The sequence below is a fragment of the Hemitrygon akajei genome, chromosome 3 (genome assembly GCF_048418815.1).
Source record: "Hemitrygon akajei chromosome 3, sHemAka1.3, whole genome shotgun sequence".
NCBI lineage: Eukaryota > Metazoa > Chordata > Chondrichthyes > Myliobatiformes > Dasyatidae > Hemitrygon > Hemitrygon akajei.
In genome coordinates this window covers 28,882,006-28,894,884 of record NC_133126.1, presented here as the reverse complement: position 1 = coordinate 28,894,884, position 12,879 = coordinate 28,882,006, and the positions used below count along the sequence as shown (strand labels likewise).

At 43.4% G+C, this 12,879-nt stretch overlaps 1 protein-coding gene across 1 annotated transcript in view; it reads left to right on the top strand.

Annotated features, from left to right (window-relative positions):
* LOC140724802 (protein jagged-2-like) overlaps nucleotides 1-12,879 on the top strand; it is a 258,587-nt gene that overhangs the window by 141,758 nt on the left and 103,950 nt on the right. Inside the window, 2 exon segments of the mRNA XM_073039432.1 lie at nucleotides 11,285-11,539; nucleotides 12,332-12,392. Coding sequence (XP_072895533.1) covers nucleotides 11,285-11,539; nucleotides 12,332-12,392 — 316 coding nt within the window.

The window sequence follows — 12,879 nt, the reverse complement described above, 5'->3', positions numbered from 1 at the left end:
TCTGTTGATCAGTGTCAAAAAAGCCAAATTAAATCCACTGTGATTCAATGTTGTAAAACATGAAAATTTCCAAGGGGGAGAGGTTGAATACTTTGTATGGGCACAGTATGTTGACTTGAATGGTTGGATTGAAAGCTGCTGTTGAATCATGCAAGCTGGTATGGTTGGCTGGTGGTTGGGTTGTTAAGGCATCATTACAGGTGTTAAGGGAGTCTTTGACAATGTCAGATAAACTTTTCTTGTAACATAAAAAATGCAAAGCATTTTATCATTGAGGATTGGAGGGTGAATTGTACTCTCATCTCCTACCATTGACAATATGCTCACTAACTACTGCCATGAGGCTGGAGGTACAAGAGCCTTGGGTTCTGGTGCAATTATTACTGTGCAACCATTGTGGATAACTTCACTCCCCTCAACTATGAACCTGTTCGACAACTTACAATACTCTTATTCAAGGACTCTGCAACTCACTCTCAGTTCTTTCTATTTACTTATTTATTTTATTTGTATGATTTCTTTTGGTTGTTTTTTTGTTTTTCATTACTTCTATTGTATTTCATTATTTTCCTGTAAATGTCTTGAAGAAAATGAATCTCAAATTAGTATAGGATAACATTTGCATTTTGAAAATAACTTTGCTTTAAACTTTGAATTCCAGACTGTGGCCAAAGTACAAGACAATCCAAGGTGACTGTACTGAGAGGGTGCTACACTTGGAAGCTGGGCTTTATCTCAAGTAGTCCCATCTGTCCTCTGGTGCTAATGTAGTTGGTTGATTAAGCACTGTTTTTAATGGTAGTAATCTGGTGGTGGTGAGAAAGAAATATTCTCTATGTGAAATGTGGTGCGGGCGTGGTGATAGAGGCAAATTCATTAGATACATTTAAGAGGCTCTCGGGTGAGCACGTAGATGATAGAAAAATAGAGGACAATGAAGGAGGGGACGGGTTAGATTGGTCTTGGAGTAGGTTAGAGGGTTTGCAGAACATTGTGGACTGAAGGGCCTGAACTGTTCTGTGTGCTAGTTTTAGGATCCAAAGTTATAGTGAACTGGAGGAAAGAATGTGTGGTGAGTCTTCTATGAAATAGGTTGCAGGAAGAGAGCCGTCATCAAGGATGGCATTTGTGGAGATGAAAAGAAAAAAGGAAGCTTTTCTTCAAAAAAAACATTGAACAGTCCTGTTAATTACAGAACAATCATGAAAAGAGATTTTTATCACTCCAGTCCTTCGGTCAATAGTATTATGCTGGATTCAATTTCTGTGCACGCCAGCTGCTAGATATCTGAGCAAGTTCTGGCTCAGACAAAGGAACAGGATTAGTACCTGTCAAAAAGGGATTAATGGTTCTATATTAATAGGTGTGTTTGGAGAGGGAGATGGCCACTCAGCCTGTCGAGCTTGTGCCAGCTCTTCAGATATCTGTTGGTCCTCATATTCCTCAGAATAGAAGGATATCCCTTTAGAACAGAGATGAGGAATTTTTTTAGCCAGAGGGTGGTAAATCTGTGGAATTCATTGCCACAGATGGCTATAGAGACCAACTCATTAGGTATTTTTAAAGCAGAGGTTGATAGATACTTATTTCCTTTGGGATCAATAAAGGTATCATAGTAGCATTACAAGTGCATGGATGTACAAATATTAGTAGAGAAGTATGAAATAATAAAAAATTAAGTTGCCTCAAACAGTTTAACTGCTTATCACTTCCCTGGCTATAGGTTGACTCGTTATAGAGCCTAATAGCTGAGGGTAAGAATGACCTTGTATAGCGCTCTTTGGAACAGCACAGTTGTATTAGTCTAGTATTAAAGGTGCTCCTCTGTTCAGCCAAGGTGGCATGCAGAGGGTGAGAAACAGTGTCCAGAATTGCCAGGATTTTACATAGAGTCCTTACTACACATCCTCCAGTATGTCCAGTTTGACTCCTATAACGGAGTCAGCCTTTCTAATTAGTTTATTGAGCCTGTTGGCATCACCCGTGTTGATGCCATTGCCCCTGCACACCACCGCATAGAAGGTTGTGCTGGCGACAGCAGACTGGTAGAACATATGAAGGAGAGGCCTGCATACCCCAAAGGACCTCAGTCTCCTCAGGAAGCAGAGGTGACTCTGGCCCTTGTATACAGCCTCTGTGTTGGTGCTCCACTCAAGTCTGTCATCCAGGTGTACCCCCAGCTACTTGTAGGTCCTCACCGCATGAGTGTCCTCACCATCAGTAGTAACAGAGAGCAGTACAGGCTTAGTCTTCCTAAAGGCCATTGCTATCGCCTTACTGATACTGAGCTGCAAATGATTCAGCTTCCATTAGAGCCCTGTATTCATCCTCCCAACCTCCCTTTATAGAGTCATCAGAGAATTTCTGCAGATGACATTGCCTAGTGTTGTATCTCAAGTCCAAGGTATACAGGGTAAACAGGAAGGGAACCAATGCTGTACCCTGTGGGGCCTGGTGCTGCTTATAGCCGTATCTGACACACCACTCTGAAGCCACACAAACTGTGGTCTGCCAGTCAGGTAGTCCTTTATCCAGGATGCGATGGAAGTGCCAACCTGGCTGAATGGAACTTTTCCCCCAGCAATGAGGGCTGTGTGATATTGAAAGCACTTAAGAAATTAAAAGCATAGTCCTCACAGTGCTGCCTTGCTTATCTAACTGCGAGCAGGCTCTATTCAAGAGGTAGCTGAGAGCATTGTTGACTCCAGTGTGCTCCTAGCCAGCAAACTGCAGGGGATTGGGAGTGATTCTGACCAGGGGTTGGAGGTGTGCAAGAATCATGCACTCTAGGATCTTCGAGATATGTGAGGTCAGGGCCACTGGACAGTAGTCATTCAAGACTTCTGGTTGCCCTTCTTGGGTACTGGGACCACACATGATGTTTTCACACAGTTGGGACCCTTTCCAGGCTGAGACTCAGAGTAAAGATGCACTGGAGAAATCCACAGAGCTGTTCAGCACACTCCTTCAGGACTTTGGGGTTCATACCATCCAGTCCCAGTGCTTCGCTGTGTCTGAGTTTCCCCAGAGCCCTTCTCACCAGCTCAGTAGTGAAGGTGAGTTCATGATGACAGGGGAGTTGATGGAAGGTGGGGGCTGGGGAAAGTGAAGATTGGGATGTTTGTTGGTATATGGAAGTGTGGGTAGTAGGTGCAGGGCAAGAAGTGGATGTAGACAGTGGTAGCCTGTGTTGTTCTTCCACGTATTGAACTGGAGGTGGGGGAGTGGGGGGAGATGTTGGTGCTGAGAAAGCATTGGGTGCCCTGGCACATGGACTTGTTTGCTGAGGGGGGTGTGAACAGGAGAGCAATTGTCAAACCTATTGAAGAATTGCTTCTTGATTAGTAAGGGTGTCAAAAGTTATGGGGAGAAGGCAGGAGAATGGCCTTAAGGATGATAAATTGTCTGTGGAGTGACTCGATAGGCCAAATGGCCTAATTCTGCTCTAATAGTATTATGGTCTTTTCTGTATCTTGCCTCTCACCCATCAGTTTCCCTTCTGAAAGAATGTGTTTCAAAACCTCTCACCCAGCACATTCCAGCTTTTTTCGCGAAGCAGTTCTCTTTTTTTTTTGTGTGGCATATTACGTTAGTTAAAAAGTTTCTGAAGATTTCAACACTGCAGTTGGAGAATTAGTTGGGGACTGGTGATGAAGATTAAAGGTAAAGAATATAAACAGAGATCATAAGACATAGGAGCAAAATTAGGCCATTCAAGATGGAAGCTGTCATTGGCACTGGTGGTATGGTGCTCTCAGGTTTTTGTATCTTCTGTCTGATGGATTGGAGAGGATGAAAGAATGTCTTGGGTCGGATGGGGTCTTTAATTATGCTGGCTGCTTTACTGAGGCAGTGAGAGTCTATGGAGTGAAGTTCTGATGAAGGACCTCAGCCCGAAACGTCAACTGTTTGCTCTTTTCTATAGGTGCTGCCTGGCCTGCTGAGTTCCTCCAACATTTTGTGTGCCTTCCATGGAGGGAAGGCTGTTTTCTGTGATATGCTGAGCTGTGTCTGAAAGGGTAGGAGATTCAGAGGGACCTGAAGTATCACCTGGAAGGTGATTGAAATCTGGAAAGCACTGTCTGAGAGTGTGGTGGTTCATTTTGGTAGGTCAAATGTGATGGCAGAATATAGTATTGATGGTAAGACTCTTGGCAGCGTGGAGGATCAGAGGGATTTTGGGGTCTGAGTCCATAAGACACTCAAAGCTGCTGCGCAAGTTGACTCTGTGGTTAAGAAGGCATACGGCGTATTGGCCTTCGTCAACTGTGGGATTGAGTTGAAGAGCTGAGAGGTAATGTTGCAGCTATATAGGACCCTCGTCAGACCCCACTTGGAATACTGTGCTCAGTTCTGGTCACCTCACCACAGAAAGGATATGGAAACTATAGAAAGGGTGCAGAGGAGATTTACAAGGATGTTGCCTGGATTGGGGAGCATGCTTTATGAGAATAGGTTGAGTGAACTTGGCCTTTTCTCCTTGGAGAGATGGAGGATGAGAGGTGACCTGATAGAGATGTATAAGATGATGAGAGGCATTGATCGTGTGAATAGTCAGAGGCTTTTTTGCAGGGCTGGAATGGCTAGCACGAGAGGACACAATTTTAAGGTGCTTGGAAGTAGGTACAGAGGAGATATCAGGGGTAAGTTTTTTTTTTACACAGAATAGTGAGTGTGTGGAATGGGCTGCTAGCAACGGTGGTGGAGGTGGATACAATAGGGTCTTTTAAGAGACTCCTGGATAGGTACATGGAGCTTAGAAAAATAGTGGGCTATGGGTAACCCAAGGTAATTTCTAAAGTAAGTATATGTTCGGCACAGCATTGTGGGCTGAAGGGCCTGTGTTGTGCTGTAGGTTTTCTGTTTTCAGAAAGATTCAAAACATTTGGATAAGCCGTTGAAATGCCTTGGCACAGAAGAAGGTTTATGAATGAATGTTGGGTAATGTGCTTCTTCAAGCTCAGGACCTAAAGTCTGGCACAGACGTGGAGACAAAGGGTCTGTTTCTATGCTTGTATGACTCTGTGTAAGAAGGAGAAACCTGATGGTTGTTTCAATTATGCAAGAAGCCTTAATTGGAAAAATGGCCTTGTTCCAAACCAAGGTTTACTATGTTGTGTGTGTGATTCTGGATGAATGTTGAGGCCATTGGCTGTTGGCCTCACCACTGGTTCCGATCCAGTTGTCATTTGATACCCACGCACATTGACGTTTGACCCAAGAGTAGCTCTTTCTCTAGAGAGGGGAGCCATTTAAAGGGGACCCAAGGAGCAAATTTTCTCACACATAGGGGGATGGGTATATGAAATGAGCTGCCTGAGGAAGTGGTAGAGTTGGGTACAATTATGACATTTAAAAGGAATTTTGACAGTTACTTGGATAGGACAGGTTTGGAGGGATATTGGCTGAATGCAGATAAAGTGGGACCAACTTGGTGAACAATATGGTCAGCATGGACAAGTTGGACCAATGGGCCTGTTTCCATGTTGTGTTAATTTATTTGACCCACATGAGCACTGCCATGGGTTATGGCATCTTTCAGGACCTGCTTGCTGTCAAGGAGTTGTATAGCACAGAAGAAAGCCTTTTGGCCCATCATGTCCCCATAGACGTTTTTGCTCATCTACACTAATTCTATTTGCCTGTGTTAGAATTTTAAAAATTTAAATATGAAAATAACTGTATTTGTTATGTGTACGTCAAAACATAGTGAAATGTGCCATTTGGATCAATGACCAATACAGTCCAAGGATGCGCTGAAATCATGCTGCAAGAATGACCTGCCTTAGGTGCTAATATGGTCACAATTTGCTCACCCATACATCTTTTGAATGTGGGATGAAATGGGAACATCTGGAGGAAACCCAAGCAGTCATGGGTAGAACATGTAAGCCCCTTACAGACAACGGTGGGAATTGAACCCTGATAGCTGGCACTGTAAAGTATTATGCTAGTCACTACACTACTATGTCACCCTATTCTTTATGGCATGAGCTGCCTGAGGAAGTGGTTGAGGCAAGTTTAGGAACAACTTTTAAGACAGGTATATGGATTGGGAAGGTTTAGGAGATTATCGGCTAAACATTGGCAACTAGCTTGGATAGTGTATCTTTGTTGACATAGACCATTGGGCTGATTGGCCTGTTTTTATTTTTTTTATTTGGAGATGCAGGTAACAGGCCCTTCTGGTTCAACAAGCATGCTCAATTACACCCATGTGATCAGTTTACCATATGTCTTTTGAATATGGGAGGAAACCAGAATACCTAGAGGAAGCCCACGCAGATATAGGGAGAACATACTAATTGCTGATAGAGAGCGGTGGAATTGAACCTGGGTTGCTAGCATTATAATAGTGTTAGGCTAACCACTACATTACTGTGCCACCCCAAAGCATTAGACGCTTTCAAGCCAAGATCAACCAAGTCAATTTAGTCGAGCTAGGCAACACTGAAGCAGACCATTTGGCCCAACTGGTCCATCTCAACTAAGACATACTTTGTGCTGTACAACTCTGTCACAGTGAACCTGTCTCTCAGACTCGAAGATGAATGTATTAGTGATATTGGTTGAGGGTACTAGAAGAAAGCTCTTGATGCTTTTTAGTTGTGGTTTGGTAGCGTCATTCCCTCAATATTGGACTAATATCATCATGGATTGATGTACTCAAGCAAGGCACAATCCTAGAGTCCAACAGTGAATATTGTTTGATGCAGCAGAGTCAAGTCTCTGTGTGGGAAGTGGGAAACTAAGGGAAGGTATGCGGAAATGTGTTGTTTATTTCAATGTCTGCCTTGTTAAGGCCACAGAATCGTTGAAATTTGCGGCTGTCTTAAATCTGTCTCTGTTGCTTTCTGCTGCTAGTTGGGTGTGGTGTGCCTGGCTGTCTTGAGAAAATAACAAGCTCTGATACTTGTTTTGTTTCACAATTCCTTAATATTTCCGTTCTGGCTGAAAGGCGAAAAAAAAAGTCTTCTCAGCAGCACTTCCTGGAAAGTTTGTAGGAAAACTAAAAACAATGTAAAGTTATCAAATAATAATCCAGTTACTCCCTTATTTGTAAGGTTAGTGCCCTTGATGTTGATGAGAATTTATAATTTCTTCTTTCCTGCTGTCCTTTTGTGTGATTCCTCATATTCCAGGCACCTTTCACTTAATTGAAAGGGGCAGTGGAAACCCTGAGGTCCACGTCCATAGATCACTCAACGTTGCTACTTAAATTGATAGGGTGAAGAAAGTGTATTCTATGTTGGCCTTCATTAGTCAGGGGATTGAGTTCAATAGCCATGAGGTAAAGCTGCAGCTCTGTAAAAATCTGGTTGGATCATACTTAGAATATTGTGTTCGGTTCTGGTCACCTCATTATAGGAAGGATCTTGGAAGCTTTAGAGAGGGTGCAGCGGACATTTACCAGGATGCTGCTTGGACTGCAGAGTGCATGTCTTGTGAAGAACTGTTGAGCGAGCTTTACTCTTTGGAATGGAGGAGGATGAGAGGTGACTTAGTGGAAGTGTACAAAATGATAAGAGACATAGATTGAGTGAATAACCATTTTTCCAGGGCGAGATGGTTAATACGAGGGGGGCATAACTTTAAGGTGAATGGAAGAAAGTATTGGGGATATAAGAGGTAGTTGTGTTTTCTTTTCAGAATGTTAGTTGCATACAATACCCAAAAGATCAGTACAACATCTACTGTGCTGTTTATATTCTATGAACCTGACTGGAGAACTGCTGTGAAAGTATCATGTCCCTAGGTCAGACTGCCATCAAGGGCACCTTCAAAAGACGCTGCCTCAAGAAAGTGGCATCCATCATTAAGAGACTCTCACTATCCAGGACATGCCTTCCTTTAAAAACAGCTTCTTCCTCTTTACTGTCGGATTTCTGAATGGTCCATATTATGGGGTTAGTAAGTTGTGGATGTGCTTTGTTGGTGACAGAAGCATGGCGACACTTGTGGGCTGTCCTAAGCACATCCTCGGACTCTGATGCAAATGACACAATTTCACAGTATACTTTGATGTTTCGATGTACATATTAAATAGAAAGCTAATCTTTAAAAGGTTTGCCTCAGACCTTCATGTTCTGTACTGAACAGATAAGGAAGGTGAGGTTTTAATTTATTACTCCTTATGGATTATAAATGCTTAAAAGGGTAGAAGTGAAGAAGAGGAATTATGGGGGAAAACTGCTATTTTAGGTAAGAAGTTCTCTGTGTAGCATCTGTGACTTAAACCATTTGGCAACAGGCAATCAACCACAGGTTCATGTAGGATATTGAGAGGGGAAGCTATTGTTAAAAATACAAAGTACTGGAGACCGTTAAGACGGTTTGATAGTTGTAGAAGGCTGGAATATTCTCTCTCAGTTGAATGTAAAACAGTACAGTGCAGTACAGTGCCTCCTTGGCCCATGGTATCTATACCAATCATGACACTAATTCAAATTAATCTCACCTGCATGTGCCTCACATCTCCCATTCCCTGCCTATGTGCCTGTCGGAATGCCTCTTAAACTTTGCCATTGTAGCTGTTTTGTAAACCTCATTAAACATTCTCCTTAAGTTATGCCTTTTAGTAGTGCATGTTGGATGGTCACTGTTAAATCTGATTAGGAATTCAGGAATTTGAATATAGATAAGTGTGAGGTGTTGCATTTTGGAATGTCTAACCAGTGCATGACTTGTACTATGAAAGAGAAGGCGCTGGGGTGTGTCATGGAACAGAGGAATTTTGGAGTGCATAGTTTGTTGAAAGTGGTGTCAGGGCACCGAGTACAGGAGTTGGGACATTATGTTGCAGTTGAAGTTGTTGAGGCCACTCTTGGAGTGCTGTGTAGGGATTTGGCCCTTCAAGAGGACCACAACCTTGTTGTAATTTGGAGGCTTGTGTGCCTCAGTGACCCTGGAGAGTTATGCTGTCTGGAGTCGGGGCTTTCTGCTTTAGCCCTTGGTAGGGTCACCCATGCTAAGCAGGTCAAAGGGTAGAGGCCAGACTAAATGGACCACCTGTCCTCCAGGTTCAGGGGTTCAGCTCAGGGCTAACAACCCCGACTGGTAAAACAAAACTGTTATGGAAACAACAAAATGAAGAATCCTTCCACATCTGTGTACAACAGTATTCTTAAGTCTCCATCTGGGACTTGCATGACTGACAGTAAACTGAGTGGAAGCTACTGACACGATGAAGGAAGCTGTGAATGCTGCCAGAGATGGAGGACCTTCATTGCTGCCCTAAATGCCAGCAGCATAACAGGCAAAAGAAGTCTTCCTGTTATAGGAAAGTTGTGCTGAAACTGGAAAGAATGCAGAGATTTGAGGATGTTGCCAGGTCTAGAAGGCTGAGTTCTAGGGAGAGGTTGACCAAGTTAAATCTTTATTGCTAGGAACATAGATGAATGAGAGGACAACCTTAGAAATGTTTAAAAATTATGAGGGGCACAGATAAAGTGGGTGATAACATATTTCCTCAGAGAAGGGGAGTCCAAAACTAGAGGGCATAGATTTATGATTTATAAAGACTTAAAAGGGACCTGAGGGGCAACTTTCTCACGCAGAGGGTGGTGAGTGAATGGAACAAGCTGCCAGAGGAAGTGATTGAGATGGGTATAATAGTATAATTTAAGAGGCACTTTTTTTACTTTTAAGTTCTGTGCAAAAGCCAACAGCTGTCCATCGTTTAAAAATTTTCTAGTCTGTAACTACACAAATGTGCACTTTTACGGCAAGATTCGACACCAAACATGTCGCTTGTTTTCGGTAGATGTGTCCTGCACATGCACCGTTTCAATGTGGATAGTTTTTTTAAAAAACGCATAGTGTGGATGCCTATCGTTTTTACACGAAACCGGCGTTTTCAAAATTATCCGGTCTAGTGTGGACGTAGCCTGTAGTAGCCCCTACCATTGTCATGGAATTCACCAGAGTAGTTTATAGTCACAGTTGTTGTTCACTGTTATAATGAAGGAAATGTAACTCATTTGTTCACAAATTCCTAAAATCTACAGAGAAATAACAAGGAGATTTTCAGTTTGTTGAAGTATGAGTTAGGGGGAGTTGGTAGTCAGGACAAGGGGATCTGCTCTTTGAATAGCTCTGTGGGAAATGTTGTTGCCTTGAAGGGGTAGATGGAGTCTTTAAGACCTCATTTACTTAACTTCCTTTTCCCATTTTGACATGTCAGTCCATGGCCACCTCTACTGTCATGAGGCTACTTTCAGGTTGGAGGAGCAATACCTCATATTCCATCTGGATGGCCTCCAACCTGATGGCATGAATATCGATTTCTCTAACTTCAAGTAATTTCTCCCCTTCCCCTCTTATTTCCCCATTATGGTTCCATTCTTACCCCTTCTCTCTTACCTGCTCATCACCTCCCTCTAGTGCCCCTCCTCCTCCTGATTTTCCCATGGTCCACTGTCCTGTCTTATCAGATTCCATGTTCTTCAGTCCTTTACCTTTTTCACCTATGCCCTCCCAGCTTCTCGCATCATTCCCCCTCCTCCACCCATTCACTTTCCGCCTCACCTGGTCTTACCTACCACCTTCCAGCTTGTACTACTTCCCCTCTCCCCACCTTAGTCTGGCCCCTGCCCTCTTCCTTTCCAGTCCTGGTGAAGGATATTGCCCTGAAGCATCAACTGTTTATTTCTCTCCATAGATGCTACCTGACCTGTGGAATTCTTCCAGCATTTTGTTTGTGATTTGGAAGACTGTTTCTTCTCTCTTCTAACACTATATTATGCGCTCTTTTCTCTTGTTTTAAACTATATTGTTGCACTTCTGTAAGGAATGATTTGACTGGATGACATGCAAGCAAATGTTTTTTCACAGTATCTCTGTAAATGTGACGATAGTAAACCAATTGATTGTTTGGGGGGGGGGGGGGGGGCGGTGGTTGGTTCTGTTGAGGAGATGATTGAAGATTGTAGTCATTTTTCTCCGGAGGCCATGCACCCATCATGGCCATTCTAGGCAAAAAAATTGGACTAAGTAGGTAATGATCCAACTAGTCCCTGTTGCTCTTTGAGAATATTGCCCCCTGTGTCGTAATTAGTTTAGTTCATTGTCATATATACCAGGATGCAGTGAAGTTCCTTGCTTGCATAAAGCTCACAGAGTAAACAGTCTAATCTGATGCAAGGTTTCTACCAGTAGCATTGACAGTTCATTTACCCCCACAAATGCTGTTTGACCAACACATTCTTTCAGCAGGTTGTAAATACTCCAATGGATTTATGCTTGAGTGAAACTTGATGCATGTTGATGTCATCTTTTCACGTAGGTGAAGGTCAGCTGATTGAGCGAGGCACTCAGACAGGAATGATCAACCCTGGAGGTCCCTGGATGACATTGCAACACAATGGGCCAGTGGCTCACTTTGACTACAGCATCCGGGTCAAGTGCGAAGAGCACTACTATGGGACCGGCTGTAACAAGCTCTGCCGGCCACGGGACGACTTCTTCGGCCACTTCATGTGCGACCAGAATGGGAACAAGCTTTGTATGGAGGGCTGGATGGGTCAGGACTGCAAAAAAGGTAAAGCAAAAATTCCCTGTGGCATCTATGGCATGAACAATACAATTTGGCTTGTTAGCATATTGAGAATGGAAACTAGTGTTGAAAATACAAAATTATGAAGGCTGTGGAGAAAGTTCAACATTTGTAGAGGGCAGGAGTTTGTTCTCATGGTGCAGCACAGGAACAAACCCTTCAGCCCACAATATTTGAGCTAACTTTGAAGTCAACCCTAACATTACATCATCCTGCACAGGAGCTATGTCCCTCTATTCCCTGCTGTTCAGTTTCCTGCCTAAATGCTACTGTTTAAACCATTACAGTTAAGGAAGTGGAGGGGGAGATGTCCAGGATACCCTGTTTGGGTGTCATGTAAGTATTTGTTGCTATATCTGATTCCATTATTTCCCCGGCAGCATGTTGAAGGCACCCACCACTGTGTTTGAACAAAAAAAATCTTGCCTTGTAAATCTCCTTTAAACTTTTCCCCCCACTCACCTTAAAGCTACATTATAGAGCAGAGAGGTGGATTTGAAGGGGATAGAGCCTCCATATGTTTTAACTTCATTTAATAGACTGGATCCGTCGCTAGGCGGAGACGCCCTCTGTGTGGACAGACGGGGGCTTGGCTGTTGTCAGTCTGAAGTCTGACAGTGAGGTGATGGAGGATGTCCACTTGAGCTATCCAGTAGGTGGTTGACTTGGTAGTCCACGCTGAAGACACTGACTCCTGGGATCCAGAGCGCAAAAGTAATTCTAAAATACTTCAGTGAATGATTGATTGAGAAATATCCTTTTTTTTTTAAATTTCAGCCATATGCAAGCAGGGTTGTCATTCAATCCACGGAGGGTGTGATGTCCCTGGGGAATGCAAGTAAGTAATCAGTTTCAAGTTTTATTTAGAGAGATGCAGCATGGTAGTTGGCTCATTTGGCCCAGTGATTACACCCATGTAATTTTTATTCTATTAGTGTGATGAGAATGGGTCCAGAGTTAGTGGTACTGGTAGTCCCCGAGTTACGAACTTCCGACTTACGGACAACTCGTACTTACGAACCGGGGAAGGAGAACGCTGTCCACCATTTTAAGTCATTGCTGTTGACGCTGTGTTGAGTGTTTAACTTTGTATTTGGCTTAAATTTTTCTTAGTAAAATTCACCCTGACCCTGCCCCCCCCCACCCCCCCACAGTTCCGGTCAGCTGGTGGCACCGTGAGATCAGCGCCGGGCTGGAGAATGGAGGTTTCCGAGTTCGATCCAGTGACAGACTGCTCCTGTGCTGGGCTGATGTCGATCCAGTGACTCCCGTACCATCCCTGTTGGGTTGATGTCGAGCTCGCAACTCGACCTCGTTAAAAAAAA